Source organism: Adiantum capillus-veneris, chromosome 14 (assembly GCF_014529385.1).
Source record: "Adiantum capillus-veneris isolate H3 chromosome 14, ASM1452938v2, whole genome shotgun sequence".
Taxonomy (NCBI): Eukaryota; Viridiplantae; Streptophyta; class Polypodiopsida; order Polypodiales; family Pteridaceae; genus Adiantum; species Adiantum capillus-veneris.
The window spans coordinates 17,261,943-17,285,854 of record NC_140944.1 but is presented as its reverse complement, the minus strand read 5'-3'; the positions used below and the strand labels follow the sequence as shown (position 1 = coordinate 17,285,854).

The 23,912-nt window shown below is 41.4% G+C and overlaps 1 protein-coding gene and 1 pseudogene across 1 annotated transcript; one reads left to right on the top strand and one right to left on the bottom strand.

Moving 5' to 3' along the window:
• Window positions 1-6,484, top strand: part of LOC147441979 (uncharacterized) — a 73,479-nt pseudogene extending 66,995 nt beyond the window's left edge.
• A 5,202-nt stretch (window positions 6,485-11,686) lies between these two features.
• On the bottom strand, window positions 11,687-12,505 carry LOC147441978 (uncharacterized). Its single transcript, XM_086529555.1, has one exon. It carries the CDS (start codon window positions 12,477-12,479, stop codon window positions 12,108-12,110), a length of 372 nt encoding a protein of 123 aa, XP_086385681.1. The 5' UTR covers window positions 12,480-12,505; the 3' UTR covers window positions 11,687-12,107.
• Between the last annotated feature and the right edge of the window lie 11,407 nt (window positions 12,506-23,912).

Below are 23,912 nucleotides of genomic sequence, written 5' to 3'. Positions count from 1 at the left end.
CAACGGAACCGTACAAAAGGTATTTTATTCCTTCGACAGTCAAAGTTTATTGCAGATACTATTCAAAAATTTGGTATGGAATCTGCACATTCAGCCAACACACCTTGTCTTGCGAGCTCTACAAAGAATACTTCTGACAATGGTGGTCAACTTGTCACAAATCAACCTTATGCTAACTTGATTGGATGTCTTCAGTTTGTTGGCATGAACACTCGTCCTGATATTCTGTTTGCTGCTAACTATCTTGGACAACATCTTGCATTTCCTTCTCTTAAGCATTGGTCTGCTGCAAAGCGTGTATTGAAATACTTGAAAGGCACTACAGATTTTGGTTTAGTCTATCGACGACAACTCACATCGGATTCTATGCAATCTCTTTCTCTTTTGGGTTACACAGATGCAGACTGGGCAAGCTCACATTTATCTATGCGATCTACTAGTGGAAATTGCTTCTTTATAAATGGTTGTCTTGTTTCTTGGACCAGCAAGAAACAACGTTGTGTTGCAGTTTCTACGACTGAGTCAGAATATGTTGCGGCATCACTTGCAGCTCGTGAGTTGATTTGGCTTCGACAAATGCTGGTTGATATTGGTCACTCTCCTCTTTCTAGCACACCCTTGTGGTGTGACAACCAAAGTGCTATTAGTCTTGCAAAAGACTATGTTCAACATAATAAGTCAAAGCACATTGCTGTCCATTATCATTATGTCAGGTATGAAGTACGCAAGGGAACCATTATGGTTGAACACTGTCCAAGTGACCAGATGATTGCAGACATTTTGACCAAAGGCCTCAATGAGTCACGTTTCATCCTCTTGCGCTCGGAGCTTGGAGTTGCTTCGGCCTCACTCTTTCTAGATTAGCTTCTTTTCTATTGTAATAGCTTTGTACATATGACATTGTAACATTTTAGGTACCATGCACTATGCACACTCCACATTTGCACCTTGTGATATCTAAGTCACTTGAATATTTGTACATAGATGCACAATTCACTTTCACATCATCACCGCTGGTTCATATTTCACATTGTATAGGGGCTTGGGTTTTTCCCTTGAACTCCCCAAGGGTTTTTTCATCCAAAGCTAGAGACCTTTGTTTGAGTGGGGGTGTTGGAGCTATATATGGCTCACTCTACTGAACTTGGTCTCACCTATATATTTGTATCTTGTCCTCAATATGAATCAGTCTTTGGGAGCGTATATGGTGTGTCTCTTGTCTCGTCTCTCTCTCTCTTTCTCTCTACATCTCAACACGAAAGCCTTGGCCTCATATTGTGCATCGCAACCTAGTGCAGACATTGTTCGCGCTAGCTGATTTCCCCAGCAACGCCGTCTCGCCTGTGCCATCACCAGCTCGTGCTCATTGACCATTCAAGGAGGGCAAGTATGTACACTAGCAACTACAGTTGCCCCTCCTGGGCGTCCATTGGAGCCATCCAATGGACTATGGGCACATCTGATGGCAAGAATGTTCTCACCACAGTCAGCACCGACGACACTCTCCTAGCGGCGAAGGACGGCTGCCTGCCGGAGTAGTGGGCGGAGCTGGCCTCCGCAGGGCTCCCATCGCAAATTTCTGCCAAGATCAACGTCATCAGCCGCTTCTAATAGGTGACATTTTAAATCAAGAGCTGCTGGTCATGCTTGGAAATAGATTGACGTTAGCGGAAAGGTGAGGGAAATGTAGAGAGAGAGAGCGAGAGAGAGAGAGAGAGAGAGAGAGAGAGAGAGAGAGAGAGAGAGAGAGAGAGAGAGAGAGAGAGAGAGAGAGAGAGAGAGAGAGAGAGAGAGAGAGAGAGAGAGAGAGAGAGAGAGAGAGAGAGAGAGATGAAGCTTCTTTGGGTGGGGGAGGGGGAGGGGAGGGGGGGGGAGAGAGAGAGAATGAAATGATCTATTAGTGCCTTCAAGAGGCCAAAATGAACTATGAGACCATTGAAACCGTATTAAACTAAAACCGTTCCAAACTAGTGAATCTAATACCATGTTTGAGTACAAAACAGAGATGCTAAAATGAATATACGAGTGCTACTAGCTAGAACTGTGTAGGGTATGTGTGATCAATGATACAATGGGTGTCCATTACAATAGGGTGATCTAATGGGTCATGAGTTTATCCTCGTGTGTACTCTAGATGTCGAGATAGTATGGCTCGAATCCTCTACTGCAGTCCCCATCAATGTTGTGAACTTCCTCTCTTTAGTCACAAGCATCTAGATCTCACTAGCTCCAATGCTCAGTCAATGAGAGTACTGTGGGTGTGAGCATGAGCCGAGCTTTGCAGTGGTGGATGCTCCTCTGTTTGTCCAAAATCTAGAGAGTCAGGAATGAAATGAAATGACATAGTACTGTCGTCAAGAGGCCATAATGACCTATAAGACCAAACAGACACAAATTGGTAAATCTGATACCATGTTTGGGTACAAAAAAGACATCCTAAAAATGAATCTAGGAGTTCTACTAGCTGGTACTGTGTGGCATATTTGTGATTTCTCATACAATGGGTACCTAGTACAAGAGGGTAATATAATTTGTGATCATTGATACAATGGGTGCCTAGTACAAGAGGGTGATATAATGAGGTGGCTTATACTCCTCTACTCCCATCTCCTGTAGCATGCGCATCAATCTAGCTCTTGGCACCATATTGTAAAATGATTTTTTCCAAATCCACAAAGCTATAATAAATCAATCTTTCATGTGCCCTCCCCTCCTTGATGATGTCTCTAAGTGTTGGAATGTGGTCAACAGTGGAGAAGCCTCTCTTGAAATCCTCATGTCGTGCTGCATGTACACCCTCACTCTCTACAGAGCTCCTCAACTTTTGCTTAGGGATAGATGCATACAACCATGCCAATGTGTGTTCAATCATAATAGTATGATAGTTTCTAGCCTTCGTAGGATCACCTACCTTGAAGATAGGCATGATCTGAATTAGACCCTCACAGATGCACGAGTGAACATGACTGCAAGAACCTTTGTCAACATATCTCTAGCATGTATAAAGTGCTTTGCTACTAGACCATATTCATGATCATATGCTCTCTTGGTCTTCATCCTGTCAATGGTTGTCTTTACCATCTCAGTAGTAAAGAAGGTACTTGTACATGAACATGGCTCAAAATGATCCGGAAGGGGTGTCTGCACATATAAGGATGTTGCATACTGACTCCATACATCGAAAAAAGTAATCACTAGGGGAGGAGAGTGCTTGTGAAAGAGACTACATGCCTCTCCTGAGTCTCTTCTCAAGAAAAACTGGTATAAGTCCCGCTCCATCTGAGCTCGGAATACTCGCTTCTTGCATCGCACAAGGTGTAAGAAAGCTATCCGAGATTGACTATGATCGATGATCTTCAAGGGTGGTATATATATATATATAATATATAATATATTATATATATATATAATATATATATAATTATATATATATATATATATATATATATATATATATAGAGAGAGAGAGAGAGAGAGAGAGAGAGAGAGAGAGAGAGAGAGAGGAGAGAGAGAGAGAGAGAGAGAGAGAGAGAGAGAGAGAGAAGAGAGAAGAGAGAGAGAGAGAGAGAGATGAAATGATATATTAACATCTTCAAGAGGTACAAAAAAGAGATACTAAGATGAATCTAGAGGTGCTACTAGAGTCGAAAGAAACTCTACTTAACATATCTAAGGTATATAAACAAGGACGGGCATTGGGCAGGGGAGGTGGGGGGTTGATGAAATCAACTAATATATTAATGCCTTCAAAAGGCCAAAATAACCCATGAGACCAATCCGCTACAAACTGGTGAAAGAGGAATGTACATAGAGAGAGAGAGAGAGAGAGAGAGACATATTATTATATTAACCAATCTATCATAGTTGGGGATATGAGAAATACTACTAAAGATGTAAAGAGTGGGTAACATGAGCCTCACACGTTCATATACAAAAGAGGACAATTAATCTCAAAGAAAAGATAGCGGCCCAAACTCTTCCCTAAATGATAGATGATGATACCCTAAATCAAGACCTTTGCTTTCACCTTTTACTCCAAAGAGAGAGAGAGAGAGAGGTCATTGTTATTACAATTGTTCACATGCCTCCAATAGAGGCCAATTATGTGCTTAGCTAGCAATTTTCACTTATAGATCTTGTGCTCTTTCATTAAAACATGGAAAAAGAGTTCTCAAAAGGCATCTCTTTCTAGAATACAAGGGAAGTTATTCGATTTGTTAAAGGCTAGGCTCCAATTGATACACACGCACCATACTCAATAGTAACATCAACGGAAGCAATCTTCTATATATGTTTGCGCCTTTATGGGAAGCCTTGGGAGTGGACATACCAACACATCAAGTTGAATTGCATAGTTGGGCACAAGATAAATTTTCGACCTTGAAGATTTACTTACCGCAAGAGAAGCACGTCCATGATAATGAGAAGGTAACCTCTTCCACTTCCCTAGGTTACAATACTACCTAAATTATCTCCGAGATATTGTAGGCCTTTCAAGATACGCAAGCGAGTGGATAATCGAGCTTACAAACTCTCATTACCTCTACATTCTCGTATTCATCCGATTGTTCATCTAAGCCGTTTATGAAAATGCTTGCATGGAGCAACAATGTTGTTGACCAGCAAATTTTGGTTGATTTCGTTGAGCCTCCTACCCAACCGCATGAACATGAATGTATTCTCAACTATCATGATTTACGTATGTATCATCATGTGCATCGACAGGCTCTTGTCAAGTGGAAAGATCGACCTAAAGAAAGTGCCACTTGGGAAAAAATTCGTGCTCTTAAGAAGAAGTTTCCCACTTTTCTTTTTTAGGACGAAAACACTTCCCCAAGGAGGGAATAATGTCATTCCAATGGCATAAACGCCAGTGGTGAAGGACCAGGCGCAAGGGGCTAACTGCTACTGTGGATAGGGAATGAGGTCCAGGGGCTATATAAAGGGGGGTTGGGAGGTTCATTCTAAGGCAGTCCCACCTGGGGCCTTGCATGTATCCACTTTGCATATCTCTATTTCTGGAAATGACTCTCCTCTAAGCACAAATCTACCTATTCACTTGGATCATTCAAACGAAGAAGTGAGAGAGGTAGACTGTGTTCTTTTCCACAAAATTAATTACATGCAATCCCTCAACTTTGGCTATGTTTATTGGTGTTGGTGAATAGTCGACATGGAGGATGTTTGATTTGGCAGAGGCTGGTGAAGACCATGGCGTTTCAATCATCAAGTATTTTGTGAGGATTTCATTTTAGTATTGGTTATTTCATGGGTTGAGACCTACTTTTCTTCTTATAGATGATAGTTTATGTAGGTGCTTAACCATGCATTAGTAGACTTTGACGACATAAGTGATATGGAGACATCTAGATGGGAAGACTTTGTTGGTTTGTTATCTTGTTGAGCTAAATATTGGGACTTGCATGCTAATGTCAATTTTGTTTTAGAATGGTGATACTACACTACTCATTACCATATCAAAAAATAAGCCAAAGGTCATGTGCTTGAACGTAATTGTCCCAGACACAAAGTGTGAAGAACAAACTCTATCTATTAATGGTGTTTGAATGGTATCTATATGTCTACTTATAGTGTGGAAACAAAGAGACCTTCAATGATATTGGTGGTTTGATGTCATTAAAGGTTGTCCCCCTTGAAAGGGCTCAAGAAATTCTTGTTTTTGCAGCCTTTAAAGGATCTCACAAACAAGAAATCATCACAATGATGTCATCATTTCAAGGGTCTGCTCATTGTCAACTGTTTGTAGAGACTTGAAATCTCTATTTTTGTAATGTTTTTGAGATGGAATGGTTTTTGAAGAGAGAAGGAAGAGAAAGTGGAAAAGCTAAAAGAGTTACCAAAGTTCCTGCTAGATGCAAAGAGAATAACTCTACCCTGGTACAAGCCCTTTTCTTGGTATACTAATCCAATCAAGCATGTTTTAATGTTGTGAATTGTTTCTATTTTATTGCAGGTTTGTAAGTCTAAAAAGAGGAATTTGATTCCTTCTCATAACATTATTGACTCATGTATTGCCACTAACATCTTTGGTCTTACAAATGAGCGTGTTGCGTTGTAAATTAGATAGATTTTTTATCAAAGTTCTTACACAAGTATAATATATTTTTTGCAGAATGGGGCACTTAAGATGACAAGAAAAGAAGCGATATCTCTTAAACTGATGGGCGAGCACAACATAGATGTCATGTATCGGCAACTAGTTGACTTTTAAAAGAGTTGCAATGGACTACTCCGAAGGAATCATTTTATTTCAAGAAAGAATGCCAAGACTCAAAGGCATTGGATGTTTTAGTACGTTGGGTCATTGGGCAAAACAAGATTAAGCTCAAAGATAAACATATGGGTTAGGATGAAGTTGAACTTGTTTAAAGTCAAGTTCACTATGGAACTTTGTTGATAAACAGTCGTTAATTCTGACATCTTGTTTGGGCAGTTTGACATGTATGCGCAGGCGCATATCTGACTTATAAAGCTAAAAGATTTTGTGGGACAAGTTAATTATTGCTCTTGTTATAGTCTTGAATGCTTGTATGATAGTTGATTGATCACTATTAGCAGTTTTCATACTAAACAACTAGCCATAAAAGATGTTTGAATTGAGGCTATCCCATAATTTGGATAGTTTTATGCGTACAAGATAGAGATCCTTTCCATATGTGATAAATTTATGGCTATGAAAATATATTAGAGGTGTGAATGTTTCTAACGTGTAAACTTTTTAGGTGTGAATAATATAACTACAAAAAAATTATATATGAGAATAAGGATCCTTTAGTCATTGTGAAGTGAAAAAATTTACCCTGTTCAATTTTTTGCACTGACGGTGACCATTAATGTCTCTCTTTTGCTTAGAAAATAAGGGCAAGGCTCCAATTGGAAAAAATTTCCACTGGTTTTCTACCTTCCAATGTATTAATTAGCTCGTTGAAAAAATCAACTTAAGAATGAATAATTTTCAATGTCACAAGTGGAAATAATTTACACTCAAGATTGATAATTCTCTCAGTTAAGAGAGGAAATATTTATTATTATAAGATGTGTGAGTAAAAAATATTTGCATTAGCAATAGAAATGTAGAATGAAAATAATTCTATGGTGCAGTACAATCTTTAAGAGCCTCGATTAGAAAAAATTCACACCATGAACTTGCAAGGTTTTGAGTGAAAATTATTTTCATATTGTGAATTTGGTTTTTTGTTCCGTAGGACCAACAATTATTACGCGTCAACAGTTTTTTCTGTTATGAATTGAAGAAAGACAATAATAATTATGAGCTTGATTATTTTTCACATCACTACTTTATTTTGGACGAGATTTATTCTCACTTTCAGAATGAGAAAATTTGACGCGTGGATAAGAAACATAACCATTGAAAAAAAAAAAGCAATGAGAAAAATAATTCACACTTCCTCTGTTTTTTACACATTAGGGTGATAAAAAGGGTAGAAAAAGGACCTTTTTCTCAAAGCGAGAAAATGTCTAAAAGTTGTAGTGACGTACCCCACATGGTGGCAGCTCCTTGCTTCGACCAATGCTCTCTCATGTAACTCGGCGAGATTGTTCCTCTGCACCTTCCGGTCCCCCTGTTCTGAGTGCCACCCAGACGCCCAGCATCACTGTTTAGGAAATGGTCCTACCACGTGTCAACAACGATCCTCAATCTCTGACCTTCAAGCAGTGTTCATTATACGAACAAAGAGAGAGAGAGAGAGAGAGAGAGAGAGAGAGAGAGAGAGAGAGAGAGAGAGAGAGAGAGAGAGAGAGAGAGAGAGAGAGAGAGAGAGAGAGAGAGAGAGAGAGAGAGAGAGAGAGAGAGAGAGAGACCATTAGCTTTGTAGTCTCTGCAGTCTAGACTATATGAGAATGTGAGCAACGCAGGACTGTGTTGTGAGTGTGTATCCTGTGCTCCACTACGGGATTGTGAACCTGTGAAAGGGCAAGATTGGCCCTTCTAGAGGTGTGGTAATAGCGCTCTTTTGAACCCTAATCACCAACCTCCTTTCCACAAGCATTGAGGCAACTGCGTCGCCCTTTTTTTAGGGTATCACTTCTCTTTTTGTAGACACATGACAAGGCAAGAGACTCAAAAGATGAGGTGAGATTGCAATGAATGGTTGTTACTGGTAGACTTTAGAAATGCCAAGGCCCGAAAGTGCAATCGGAGTCTAGAAATTGCGTACGAGGGTATGCAATTGCTTCTTGCAGTTGCCCACTAGCCTGCTCTCTCTCTCTCTCTCTCTCTCCTCTCTCTCTCCTCTCTCTCTCCTCTCTCTCTCTCTCTCTCTATGTATGTATGTGTGTGTGTGTGAGGTCCATGCTTATCGAGGGGTCTAACCGAAGAAATTAACGAAAAACTTGAAATTTTTAATTGAGCTCATAGAGGGAAAAGAGCCCTTCGAGCACCAGCAATCGGAGGACGTCAAGAAGCTTTTAGGACAGGTGTCTAGGTTGTCTCCCACAATGTCTTGCATACGCTTGCCAGTGTATGGTAGCTTACGGTGCTACACTCCTCCTCTCTTCCACCTCTCATTAGTAATGTGCTTTATTAGGTTACTCCAGCCGAGTACACATGCAGACCTGTAACCTCCTAGCTTTAATATGAGCATCATGGGGAGGCGATGGCGATGCTTCAACAAGCCCTACAAGTAGAGTAGTCCTGGCGAGCATCAAGGTCTGCTTTCGCCAAGCTCTCTCTCTCTCTCTCTCTCTCTCTCTCTCTCTCTCTCTCTCTCTCTCTCTCCATGCCGTCATTTTATGGGCATAATTAATTCCCTTCCATGAAGGAAGATCTTCTTCTTCTTTTTCCTGCACATTAGACCAAGGACAGATCTTGGCTGTGTGTGTGTGTGTGTGTGTGTGTGTGTGGATATATTTTCCCTAACCGAAGAAAATAAAGGCAAACTTGAAATTTCCAGTCGAGCTCAGAGAGTCAAAGCCCTTCGACCAGCAGCAGTAGGAGGCCGTTGAGCAGCTTTTAGGTAAGGTTCCTAGGCTAACTCCCCTCAATGTCTCGCAGACAGTTGCCAATGTATCGTAGCCTACGGCGCTACGCTGCTGCTCTCTTTCGCTTCTCATTACTAATGTGCTTTATTAGGTTACTCTAGCCGATTGCACATGTAGATCTGTAACCCCCTCTCAAGTCTGTTGTGCTGCATGCTCATTTGAATGCCACATATGTAGTCTAGAAATCACTCATCTCCCTTTGTGAGTGTCTCCTACTGTTTGGTCTCCTTGAGAGGTTCTCCCTACGTCTTCACAGCTCCAATAAAAAAAACCCAAGCCATCTCTGATCCTTTTATCTCATAACTTTGGCCAGTGGTCCAAAACCCTCTCTAAATAGGTAGTGGAAGCAAGGAGTTTGAGGTTAAGAGGAGACATGCCGCCGCCGAAGGCAGCGCCGTTTTACTAGTAAAATATAAGGTACGAATACAGACTGAACAATTCTCAAGCGCACATAAATGGCCATTTACAGTACAATGCCGGGCTGTAATTTTAACTTGCACTTTCTCAACTACCCATTGCTGAAGTTGGTTCTGAGTCACTCCCATGCCTACTGGATAGGCCAGATGCCTGAATTTGAGGATACCTTTTCCTTGACCAGATCAGTGTATCAAAGTCCCTTGCTAATATATTTACCAAGGCTGATTTTGTCAAGCTAAGGTTGACGCTAGCAGCAACAGCGAACAAATCTAATGTTTGAGTACATCTCATAATGTTTACATTATTAGCTTTCAGAAAAGGAAATATATCATCTGCAAAGCCTTTCCCTCTAATATGCTTAGACCCTAGTTGAAGTGTTTGGAAGAAACGAGAATAAGACAAAGCATCCAAATATGCATACAGAAGGTGGGTAGGTAGCACAGTTAAAAGAAAGAGGACTGACTGGACACCCTTGCCTCACTCATCAAGCAGTATGGACCTTGTGAGACAGCCGGGAATTAATAATCACTCTCGAGAATGCTCCACTATCTAACAGGTTAATGAATCCACTGATTCTAGGGCAAAATCTCATTTTCTTGAGAGTGACAAAGTCCAACTGTACAGTGTCAAATGCTTTGGTAAAATCTATCTGGAACATTACCATTTCTTGTTTAGAGTTAATAGCATGTTCAATTCCCAATTGGACTCTCTCTCTCTATCTCTCTCTCTCTCTCTCTCCTGTTTTGTCAAGAATGAAATTTTATGTTAATCAAGTGGCTCTAATTAATTTAATGATAAGATATCTTTCAATTTTTAATACAAAATTTAATGCAAAATAACATATTTATGCTTGGTAATTTTTTAAGAAAATGAAAAAAAAACACTCAAATTTGTAGATTTTGTCTCTAAATCATTCTGTGATAATGCTAGAGGCGATATCAGAGATTATAATTTCTCTCCCTCTTTCAATTGGGTATCATGTCAGTCTTGAAAGTGTGGAAAGGCAAAGTAAGAGAGCTTGTGAAGATAATTCGTCACAAGGTCGTGAATGTTGAGCCCAACTCGCAGAGGCTCGCAACTCCATTGACACAAATACGGAGCTCCTACCTGATGGGCAAGATATAGCTTGAAGAAACTAACATACATGTTGCCATCTTGTAAAATGTGGACACACTTGACTCTATCATGATGAAACTTGAAAAATGTGAGCTCTGGCCAAAGGGTTACCTGAGCAAATAGCACCAAGAATACATTCAAGGTGAGGACGCCTTGTTGAAGGATGGGCTATCTGGTCCAGCACAAAAGTAATCCATTTCCCCGCTTGGATGGTGTTGGTAGAAGACGAGGGGGGTTCACTTGTTTATGTTTTGCTTTAACGAGATGAAGCAGTTGCCTCAATTTTTGAGGTCAAATCGAGAACATGATGGATGTCATAGGGGTCGCTCTTGTGGACATATGGAAATCCCAGGAAAGTAGTGCCCATGCCGCGGCAGAAGATATAGATTTGCTCAGTACTACACCTTAATGAATGTTTGGTTGGAAATGAAAAGTTCTAGTTAAAATAGTCCCTTTGGGTTTGACAAGAAGACTAAGAAAGTCCCTTTGGGTTTGACAAGAAGACAGGTTTTGACCTCTGTTTAATTCGCCAAGGCAGAGATGCAAATTAAAGAATACTCAATAATTAAAACTTCGGCCGCATGCAGGCATAGAAAATACATTAAAAATCCAAAAGAGCAGGCACGGCACAAATCATCATTATTAATTCATTATAATTACAAAAGAGCAGGCACGGCACAAATCATCATTGGGGACATTAAAGCATGAATCATGACGATTCTGATGAGTTCGTCTTCTACAAAATTTTAGGGTTTTTGAAAATGATCATCCTTTATGGTGATTCAAATTTCAAACCAGTCACAGTTGATCACAACTTCAGTCAAGGACTCCTTATCGAAAGGTGGCACAGGGACGTGCATGATACCCAATTCAGAGATGGCCTTGCGTGGGGTATATTGTAAGGGTTTTTACAAGGAGAAGCGCCTTCTCATGCTGGCCTGTAATTGAAAGCCAAGTTTCTTTGTAAGCAGCGGCCGACGACGTGTTGCTTGGGGCCTTGCATGTCAACAAGCTGCATCTGCGTGGAACAAGCAGCACTTGGTACCTGAAAACAAGCAGCGGCGGCAGACAGGTAGTACTGCTCATTGCCGCCATTAAAGGGCGGGTTTGCGGCAGAGAGAGCGCAGCTGATCATGGGGAAAGCAGGCGCTAGAGGAAGAGCAGTGTAGGAGCTACATTCGGCATGCTTCTGTTGCCGCGCCACCTTGCAGCTTCTGTGAGTGTGGTCCGCTTGCTCTTCTTCTTCTGCTGCAGGCGTTGAGGCACATTAAAAATCCAAAAGAGCAGGCACAGGCGTTAAGGCACAAATCATGATTCACATCATTATTAATTCATTACAAAAGAGCAGGCACAGGCGTTAAGGCACAAATCATGATTCACATCATTATTAATTCATTACTAAAGCATGAATCATGACAATTCTGATGAGTTCGTCTTCTACAAAATTTTAGGGTTTTTGAAAATTACCATCCTTTATGGTGATTCAAGCCAGTCAAGGTTAATCACAACTTCAGGTCCTTCATCATCCTGACGCTTGGAGAAGGGACTCCTTATCGAAAGGTGGCACAGGGACGTGCATGATACTCCTTCTCATGCTGGCCTGTAATTGAAAGCCAAGTTTCTTTGTAAGCAGCGGCCGACGACGTGTTGCTGGGGCCTTGCATGTCAACAAGCTGCATCTGCGTGGAACAAGCAGCACTTGGTACCTGAAAACAAGCAGCGGCGACAGACAGGTAGTACTGCTCATTGCCGCCATTAAAGGGCGGTTTTGCGTCAGAGAGAGCGCAGCTGATCATGGGGAAAGCAGGCGCTAGAGGAAGAGCAGTGTAGGAGCTACATTCGGCATGCTTCTGTTGCCGCGCCACCTTGGAGCTTCTGTGGTCCACTTGCTCTTCTTCTTCTGCTGCATAGAATCGCTTCATCTTGTCGAGTTACGAGGCTCTTGATGTCGATGATGCAGATGCAGCCCTTGAAAGTGTGTATGTTTGCGTTCAGCGCACGTTTCTTTTGTAGGCTAGTTCAGCGTGCCAAACAAGCTAGTCCCTCGCACAAATATTAAGAAGCCACGATGTACCCACAAGTAAACTAGTTCAAGTTTACAAATGATGGTTTCGGATGTGCGACAGAGTCCTATCTCCTCATCTATAAATGACACATGTCTCAAGGGGGGGAGAGAGAGAGAGAGAGAGAGAGTGTGTGAGTTTGTGATAGTGGCTTTAGCATAATGTTGATGTAATCCATTTCTAAGTGGCACAAATGATGGCATGGTAGATCTTGCAACATCCTTTACTCAGAGCCAACCCTACTATAAACCTAACTTACATTCAAGTCTTTATTAGGATCACAAAGTTGTGATGAAGGTGATAAGTCAAATGAGAAGTTGTTACACGCAAAAGCTATCCTTTTTGTGAGATCAACGTACACTACATAAAATCGTCTCCATGTAAATGCTTGTTTTAGGCCTGCTAAAATTGTGTACACATGATCTTGCACATGCGTGCTTAACTAATGATAATAGTTGTGCTATTTGATCCTGCTTGAGATCCATCAACTACTATCAGTGCTAGGACTTAAGAGGCTAATTAGACATTATACTATTTTAACTTCATGCTCGATAGATAGAGACAAGTACTTGTATTGATCCATGAATTGACTTCAAATTTCTCATTGTATGCATCATTAGGCTTTTATCTCTTTTCCTTATTATTTTTTGGGAATAGTTTCTTAAAAAATAACCTTCCAAAATTGCCGTCGCCAAAGACTAGGCTCATGTCTTTCCAAACTTGGCCTTCTTTGATTGCAAAACTTACAGTGCCTTGATAGAATTTCATGCACCATTATGTGAGGGGGTGCACCCCCAAGATCTAAGGCCACCAACCTTGCTAATCTTCTCTTTACTGGGAAACATCTCCTATCATTTTTTAATGAGTGCTACATATGCAACCTTTCATTCAATTACCAAGGGAAGCCCTCATGACTCAAAGGCCAAATGCATTAGGAACTATCTTCAATGGTCGACGTAACCTTACAATCTGAATTGCTATCAACTCAGGTAGGGTACGATTTGGAAAAAAAGGTAAAAATCATAAGCATTGAAAGTGTTTGTCACACCCCAAAGCTCTTAACCAATGCTTACGTCCTCCTTTTGTATTGTGCAATTTACTATTGTAACTTAGAGCACCTTCTCATAGCGTCACATTGCTACCTATGGTAAAACTCAACACAACTTTGTGCTCTTTTTGTAACATTCAATGGTCTAGTAGTTTGTGTTTAGCGGAAAATAGCATAGACATAGTGAGGATTTCATTATAATAAATTCCTAATGAGCATAGCAAGAGTGTTTGGATGGAGAGAGCAACAAAAAGCATAACAACTAGTTAGATAGGCATGAACAATACTTCAAAAAGAGAGATATATAAAGCTATTGAGAACAGTTGAGGACCAGATTTACATGGAGCCGATCCCCTCTTCAAAAGGCTTTGTATTATAGGTTTCCCCATCAAGGGAGACATTTTACGATAGAATACTTTATGTTCCTTCAATAACTTGCTGGTGCAATGAAGGTGGAAGCTTCAAACACCATGCTCACACTTATAAAACACAACATCAATTCCCTCACGGTCTCAGACCGAAGACCTCACACACCTTTGAAGATGGTGAGAGCTAGCGAGGTGTGAGAGTAGACTGAGAGGAAGAAGGAGTGTTCTTACAAGAAAGAAGATATCTCCTCACATAATCACTCATGAAAACTTAGCATAGCTTATAAGTAATTAGAATGGTAGAGGCGACGAGCATGCACTGGGGCTTCGCTCTTGGTTGGATTTGCATCACAAGGACAAGAGTTGTTGTTGTTGAAGAGATGTAAGGTGATGAATCCAACACATTCACAAATGAGAATTCGATTTCTTTGTTAGTGATTTAGGAGCCATGGGTTTAGATTTAGATCAATCTACTTGGATAGATCTTTTGGATGATGATTTATAAATATTTTGTATAATTTACTCTATGAAAAGGTTTCGTCCTGTCTCCCCTTTATCTCTCTCATACCTCTCTCTCTCTCTCTCTGTTTTGGCAGGGGAAATTGATTTATCTGACATATTTACAATCATCTTGAAGGTGCTAGGCCTTCAACTTCCCAATGAGCAGAAGTAATTTTTCTCTTAGTCTTTTGTCATGTAATACTAATGAATCTTCTGTCATCCTGTCCCTAATGAGAGACAAAGGGTCTATATGATTAAACTTAGAAGCATCCTCAAATACATGTGCATTTTGCATGGACCAGATGAAGCACAAAAACCAAACTTGGTATGACTAGCTAGATTAAAAATTTCAAGGCATACACAGGATCTTGATGAGTATAAAAATGTCAAGTAAAATTTTGTGAGCTATAACCCCCATGCATCTGACCACATACTGATTGACCTTTTCCACCATTCAGCTACAAGTTTACAATGCCAAAAAACATGTCTAACCGACTCATCCTTCTTGCATACATTGCATTTTCCATTAGTGAACCCTTTCTTAGACAAGTTAAGAGCAATAGGGAGCACTCCAGTACAGACTCTCCAAAAAAAAAACTTGAATTTAAATTGTTTGGGGATGGACCAAACGTCAGATAGAACTTTGTCCCACCATTTGACTTGCATGTGCATAGACCATTGTTTATTACATCGTTCAAAAATACATGAGTTTGGTAGAGCTGCTACATAAAAGACCGTTATCACTATATGCTTCCACTATCACTCTAACTACTCTGTCACGGACAAGGTAAATCACTGACATGTTAAAACAATTTGTATGTATAATCACAAGCACGGTGCCAGACCTCAGTCACTCTGGTACATTCATAACCACGTATACGATAGATGGGTCCAGATGTGCATTATGGTATCTCTCTACGAGAGCGTGTAGTTGTACGCTTATAGGATAAGTTACGACACGCCACAGGGGATTTCCTCAGCCTAGCATTCTCTCTTTCCAGCTTCTATGCGAGAAAGGTGAAATTAGGCATGATTTTTCTAAAATCTTTCTATGTCAATATGGTAGCAGGCAAGGCTTAGAGCCATCTGTATTTGAAGGGCTAAGAGCCACCTATTTTGAAATGGCTAAGAGCCATCTGTTTGTGATCGATCAATGATTGATTTCAAGATCAAACAAATCTCTTGAGTTGAGTACCCATTGATTTCAATGAATTTTAAGGCTAGACAAGATCCGGTTGTGAATACGATTCCAAATTGAGTGGATCTTCTATTTTATCTACAGTACTAAGAGTCTTTGTAAGACTCCAGTTTTGGGGTAAGACCGAACTGGTTGTTATCAAATCACTTCTTAAGTGTGATAGTCAATTATTGGAATCTTGACACTTGCACTTCCAAGGACACAAATCCCTAAGTTGCCAAGGGCTCGTGGATAATTTCAGCTTCCAGAGTTGACTTAAGATACTATTGGTTGCTAATTGAGCAGTTTTCCTCCAACGTTTAGCCAAGGAGTTTGATAATGCTGATTTTACACCAAGAGTTCCATATGCAATACTACTTGCCTTTGAATAATTTTTAATTAGTGTCCCTAGGCCTTTGCCGATGGGAAATTTGGGTAGGTTCTTTTCACTCTGCTACAGGTGCCCATCTATTTTGGTTTTGTTTCTTTTGGTTTTTTTTTCTACGTAGGATGCATATCCATTTCTTCTCTTCAGAGAGATGACAAGGTCATGTAAGAGCCAAAGACGTTTGGGATATAGTGTCCAAAATAAGTTTCTACATTATGAAATTATAGACCCACTTGTAGGGTTTATTTGGCATATGTTGTCACATGGGATGCAACATGGTCTAGGAACTCGAAGAGTTCGGTTTAGCCAGTGTGGATCAAGGATAATGAGTGTCCCTCTCACTCCCATCGTAGAGTGTTTGCAGTTACCTCCATGCACAAGTACATTTTGTACTTGAAGGATGTTCTTTCTTTAGACATTCTTACATGAGACATATTCCACATGTGGAGAATATGAGTCTCTGGGACGGGCATTGGTGCCCCCTATTTCAAGTATGTGTCACGACAAAGTCTCTAGGTGTTGGTCAAATCTGCTTTCTAGACCAGTTTCAACACTACGTATCAGGAGCAATTTCAGTGCCAAAATTGTCTGATACTTAGTATGACTTGTTAAGGTACAAACGATACTAAACAACATTATAGATGGTTGTTTATGCATTTCGATACGCTATGAGTTGCTAATGAGAAGGTTTCATTGTTTGTACCAAAACGTGATTAATGTTTCACCTTCTATTCTGGTTCAAACATTTCAGGAAGGCTTACAAATGATTGGAGCAGAACGTATTTAGTTTCTTTTCAGAACTCTTTACATTTCTCTTTAATGTGTGCTAGGAGCATCACATTTGCCATAAGTATGGACAAGAATGATCATGGATATATAGGTTCGGATCTGTTTTTTGCTAAATGCATGCACACTAGGTATTATGGGCCCTAGTGTTTAGCAAAGGCTGATTTGAAGCGGCATGCATATTCATCATATCAGTTTGCTTATGAAGCATTTTACACTCTATGTGCAATATCTCATACTTTTGGGTCTACCAATCACCAATAGAGGTCATGGCTCGGTTTGGGTGCTGGTGGGTTTTTCAAGTTAACCAAGCTGGTTATTCAAGACATTGTTGTTTCCTCAGCAATGTTCTATGATATTGCCATCCCCATTTACCAGTCATCTGGGAAGACTGTATGTAAACCGTAGGGGCAACACACCTCAGTACTGCCAGTTATCCAAGGGGATAGGCACATTACAAAGTGTAATCTTGTGCAAATGGATATGCAAAGTGTGTATATTAGCACCAAGAAATCCAATTAGAAAGCATTTATTGTTCTACTTGGAGTTTTCTTACCATTAGTTAAAGCATGTTCGCAACTAGTTTTAGTCCCTTCATGTTTAAGTTTGGTTCTCAACCCTGAACACTAGTTATGGTGGGATTGTTGAGTGATGAAATTTGAAACAAGTCAAGGACTTAAACATGGCTGATGAGTTATGTCAGAAAGTTACTTTCATGGAAAGTGGTACTCTTTCGGATACATCTTTGTTGTGATAACTCGTTTAGCATGCTCATGTGCGTTCTAAATGGAGTCTACGTACACATTATGATTGGATAGGAACCGGTATAATCAGGTGGTTGCAAATGGACAACAAGGTGGAAAATCAAGATGTTACTCATGGTTTCATTGAACCTCGTATTGAACCGTGTTCCGGTCAAGCAACCAGCTGGATTCATGACGGTTTTCACTGTGGAAAACATTAGTATTTCCTCACTCTTTTTTTTGAGGATGAAAACGCTTTTCGAATGGGGAGTAATGCCATGCCAAGGGCAACGACCCTGGAGGTCATGGACCGAGTCAAGGGCCAGCTACCAATGGGAAGGGATCATAGGGCCAGGAGGCTATAAAAGGGAGGTTGAGTGGCGGATTCGGACATGGCAGTCCGAGGGTTCTACATCTCTTGCATCCCAACAGCTCATTAGACCATGCTAGAAATGGATCACATCAACGTCATAGTAGTCCCAGGGTTTTACACTGGTATCAGAGCGAGAAGAGGGGAGAGCTATGGAGGAGGGAGGAAGGCAGGGCTTTGCATGTGCTCTCTATCTCTCTCTCTCTCTCTCTCTCTCTCTCTCTCTCTCTCTCTCTCTCTCTCTTCTTTGAGACATGTGTCGCTTTAGACGGACCCTGTCGCACCTCCCCATATTTCCAAGCACTATGCAGCATGCATCGATCTTAAACCATCATTCATAAAATTGAACTAGTTTACTTGTGGGTACATCGTGGAAGGGCCTTCTTGTTATGGCTTGATGGCAATTTACCCCATGTAAATAATTTGGGACTAGCTCGTTTGGCAAGCTAATCTACTAAAAGCCTACGTAACGAAAGTACATCAAAGGTCCCAATGGGAGAAGTAGTTACCTTTAGTGGAGTATGCCTATAGTAATATTGTACATACCTCCACGGGAAAAGCACCTTTTGAGGTAATAGAGGGACGATCCAAAAGTCCCCTGCTACTTAAGGTACACGGGAAGATCTTTGCTGCAAATGAGTATAGCCGCGACCTACAAGAATATTTCCAAAAGAGTAAGGATGCTATCTCTATCTCACAGCAAAGGCAAAAGGCTACTGCTGATAAGCACAGAAGAGCCCAAGCCTTTAAAGAAAATGATGAGTTATTGCTTAAATTTCCTAACACTTGATTAAGGCACATGACGGAAAAGAATCCTACAGGACACCAAGAGTACTATGCTAAGTTAATAAAAAGGTACTATGGTCCATTCCAAATTCTTAGACCAATCAATGAGATGGCCCATTTTTATCCAAAAATCTAGGTATATGAGTAGATTCATGTCCCTATCTATCATCGCAGATTCTCTATCCTTTACAACAAGCATCGAAGGTGGACCCATTGATTTGGATTGTTGAATGTATAGAGGTTTTTGAGAAATTCAAGGATATTTTGGGTTCTCTTCCTATTATGCAAGCTCTACATTGGGAAAAAGAGTTTTATGTGAACACATCAGTGGGAGATGATGCTATTAGTGCCATGCTTCTACAAAAAGGAAAAGGATCACAATACATGATGCCCATATATTGTGCACTCCAAGTTCAAAATGCTACCAAGAGAGGTTATTTTGAAGTGAAATTTATTATGGTAAGTTTTGTATATGACTGTAGAAGATTCATGCATTATCTACTAAACTACACACTCCGCAAAATTTCGTGTGTCCCCAAGATCTAGGTCCACCATCTTACTAGTTTCTCTTATTTGGAAACATCTTCCATCATTTTTTAATGAGTTCCACGTATACAACCCTTATTTGAACTAGGAAGGGAAGCCCTAATGATTCAAATGCCAAATGCAATAGGTTAAATCTTCAATGCACCTACAAGAGATTCTTAAGATTAGCGATGCTCGTTGTGCGACACTCAAAACTAGCCAGAATCCCCAAGTCATTAATCTTGACAATAGCATTTAATCCATCCTTGAATTCAACAATGTGTGTCTCATTGGAATTTTCCAGTAATTAATGTCATAAAGTATAATATTCACCTATCCCAAACGATTTTCTCATGTTTTATTGATCATTTAATATGGGGAGATAAATTGGAACAAGAGTTCGGATATAGATATGTGCTACTAGAGTTATCTCAGTAGGGGGGGGGGCAAGGAGGAGGGATCTCTCAATAGGGGTCCAAAAGGATATGGTCTACAAAAGAGTAATGTTATTTTAATTGATCTTAAATGACCTTAGGGTTAGATTCATTAAAGACTTACAAAGTGAAGTGTTAAAAGTCCTTAGACCTATGACCTTTTGGTAAGACTATGGAAAACTTTAGGTATCTTAGACCTTAGGCAAGCTGAGGTGCTTACTAACTAAGGTACTTGAGGAGCTTACTGACTAAGGTGCTTCACGTGCTTCAAATTACCAAGAAGCCTACAAAGGAGGGGGAAAGCCCTAATTGTAGGGAAAGGAGAGATAACACACACTCACACTCAAGAGTCCCCTTTTCCACAAGAGGCATAAAGGACACATGCCAGGTCCCTAGTTTTAATTCCCGCATAATATGCTTGAATCCTATTTAATGGCCTATAGGGAGGACCAATGAGAATTTAGATTCAAATAAATAATTAATTAAACTCTCTCTCTCAAAGGGAGAAAGAATGACACTTGTCCAATTGCTACCCCTATTTCTTGTTATGACCAAATCCTATGATTGGATAGCCCTAGGCTTGAGCCAATGGGATTGAAGCTAGAGTAAAGGGATAATTTTGATCCCTCTGCCTCTCTCTTATAGCCCACAATCAACACACACATCTCTCACTTCTTCCAATACATGCCATGCATGCCTGCTTGTGCCGCAAAAGCTCGCGCGACAGAAGCACCTTGTGCTTGCCGTCTCAGTAATCACGCAAATCGACATGCCATGTTGTCAATATCTTGAATGTTGCACGACCATGCATGCCAAGCGTGTTGTAGCCTTAGAAATTTCTTGCACTGCATAATTGTAACTAATCAAATAAGAAAAGTGAACAAGATATGCATACCATGTCTGCTATTTGTGTGTAGATCGCCTCCCGAAACCGAGGAGCGTCCTTGCCACATAACTGGCAGTAGTATTTTTGATTGCATGTTATTGCCATGCCGTAAAAAATGGTCGTGCCAGTAGCCACGAGTGAGGCTGTGGCTACCGATTTTCTTTTCGTGCGTAGTCAAAGTTTTGGAACTTGTTTGCAGCCTTGCATGTTGTGCGGATTGTTGCTTTCCATTGGCATGATGCTAATTCCTTCTCATCCAACTGAGTGTTGTAGATATCGTGTTGCTTGCATGCCTTGCATGCCTTGACAAGTTGATGCCTTGTCAAAATTGCGGCAGTCGTGGAGATGAGATGGTGTGCCAAATCCATGGTAATGCTGTCCAAAGAACCAAAAAATCTGCTGAAGGGATGCTCATGTAATCTGAAGCCCTTGCTCCTAACCATCTCAAAAACAGCTACGCTTGGCTTTGCCATGGGTGATGGACTCTTGATAACTTAAATCACAAAGTCCTTGGCCAAGGGCCAAGTGCGAGGCTCAAAAATAAAAACTACAGTAGCGATGGCAACGGCTGCTTGCGCAAGAGAAGACAGAGGAAGAGAGCTGATGATGAAGAGGTGCTCCCATCGGGATTTTTACCCATGAAGAGGTACTCCCATTGCACCCAGCCATGCAGACTTTCGTGCAGGTCGACACCCCACCATGTGTGTGCAAGCGACTATTCTCGTGTTCGGTTGGAGCCGGCCATGCTGTTCGGTGCAGCCCTTTCACCTTCTTCCAAGGGACCCTACCCACGCCATGGTAGCCTACAGATAGAGAGAGAGAGAGAGAGAGAGAGAGAGAGAGAGAGAGAGAGAGAGAAAGAGAGCACATGCCAAGCCCTGCCTTCCTCCCTCCTTCATAGCTCTCCCCTCTTCTCGCTCTGATACCAGTGTAAAACCCTCGGACTGCTATGTCCGATTCCGTAGCCCAACCTCCCATTTATAGCCTCTTGGCCCTAGGATCCCTTCCCATTGGCAGCCAACCATTGACCCGGTCCCTCACACACAAAGCTCTCCTTTTTGTGAGTTCAATGGACACTACGTAATGTAACAAATCGTCTCCATGTAAATGCTTGTTTTAGGAAATACATCTCAAACTGCTGTACACATGATCTTGCACATGCATGCTTAACTAATGATAACTATTGTGCTGCCTGATCCTCCTTGACATCCAACAGCTAGTAACCATGCTAGGACTTAAGAGGCTAAATTAGACATTATAGTATCTGATAGATAGAGACAAGTACTTGTATTGATCCATGAATTGACTTCAAATTTATCATTGTATGCATCATTAGGCTTTTATCTCTTTTCCTTTTTTTTTTGGGAATAGTTTCTTCCAAAATTGCCAGAGACTAGGCTCGTGTCTTTCCAAACTTGGCCTTCTTTGATCACAAAACTTACATTGCCTTGATAGAATTTTATACACCATTATGTGAGGGGGTGCACCCCCATGTCAAGACACGAGTCCCGTACCCTAAGGACTAGGCTAGGCAAGGACTATGGCCCAGGGACGGGCTAGGCAATGTGGGCAGGGGATCCGGCTAGGGCAAGGGGCTAGGAGCCCACCTATAAAGGGATGTTGGGAGGAGGATCCAGTAGAGCCTAGTTGCTTAGTTTCTTACACTGGTATCAGAGCTCAGGGGGAGAAGAAGGGTGGAGCTATGGAGGAAGAGCAGGCATGGATCTCTTTCCCCCTCTCTCGATCTATCTCTCGATCTTTCTCTTCCTTGGCGTTCATGGGACCTCAGCGGTTAGGTGCTGCCATGGAGTGCTTTCTTAAGCCATGAAGGAACAGTCGATGCTATTCATGCAAGGTACATGGCTTGCACCTTGCATGCCATGCAAAGCGTTGTTGAAGCTCGGTAGCAAAGAGCCGTAGGAAACGACTCCTGTGCAAGAGCCGAAGAAGAAAGTTGCAGCGCAGGATACAGCCCTACACATGGATCGAGGTCGGATTCGACCTGCAGGGATCTACTGGATTTTTGGCTTGATGGGATCGCCTTGGGTCCGGGAGAATATCTCGTCACAGAAGGTGTGCCTAATACCTTATGCAACACCGGCTTTTATCTCGTTTTTCCCTGTGCAACAGTTTTCGCCATCGCTGCCATACGTTTTACTGGTTTTTATTTTTATTTTGATTCACACCACCATTAAGTGGCGTCCGATGGACCAAAGCCATGCCTTCAATTAAGCAAAAGGTGGGGGCGGGGGGCGTTCCCACTCAGCACCAGTTGAAGTCCTTAACCAAAATTTTGATTATGCATAGCACCATCTTCGGCATGGGCTGCAAGGCGGCAGAACTCTCAGCACGCAGCGTGGAATTCTTCATCAAGAACTTCTTTGGAATAATTTTAGTATGACACTTTGGAACGATCGAGGCTCTTACGGAAGGATTTTTTGTTGATTGGTTCGAGGATCATGGACGCTCATATACATGAGCATTGTAGCCGATGAGGCGAGTCGATGTAAGTATCTAATCATGCAAAGTGAAAGGAACCGGCAAGGCGGGTCGGCATCAGTCAGCACTACGATGTGCACACCATACATGTTTGGACTCGCCATTGGCATGCAAAGTCGGATACGACAAGGTCGTATCTACACTAAACAAGGGGGATCGAAGTATACCTTTCCTCATGCTTGAAAGGGGAATCCACAACATGCCCGATGACAGAAACAGTTGTGTGGGTAAGTTATGATGGCATGGAAGCAAGACGTCAAGGCACGCCATATCTTGGTATGCGTGTTCATGCATGCTGCGAGAGATTGACACCATGGCATGGTACTCCAAGTCGTCACGCAATTCATAAGGTATGCAGTTATTTTACATTTTTGATTCAGATGTGATTGCTTGCTATGGCAACGCCAAGGTCTAGAATCTCAAGGAGATTGGCACAACCTGTTGCTCGTTGACATAAAGGGAGCCAAGGTGCTCTGCAGGGCTGGCTCCTTGTCGCCACTTCTAGCAGACGGCAAAGAATACTTACCACGTAGTGGTATTCACAATTCCAGGAACACTTTGCAACTGCAATCAAGTTACATATCTATTGCAGGTACTTTCATGATTCTCTATACGATGTAATTTTCGACACGATCGATTCGTTGTTGCCATGATAGCTATATCATGGCAGGGGCATATGTTGGCTATGAGCACAACAGCTTGTTTGTGAAGCAAGGCTTCAATTTGTGGGGCCATGTTGTTCGGCATGGCCGACTCCTTGTCACTGTGTCTAGACGCGGAC

Excerpts from the sequence above, each read along its gene's own strand:
- LOC147441978 (XM_086529555.1), bottom strand. The coding sequence starts at position 12,479 with ATGAAGCGATTCTATGCAGCAGAAGAAGAAGAGCAAGTGGACCACAGA.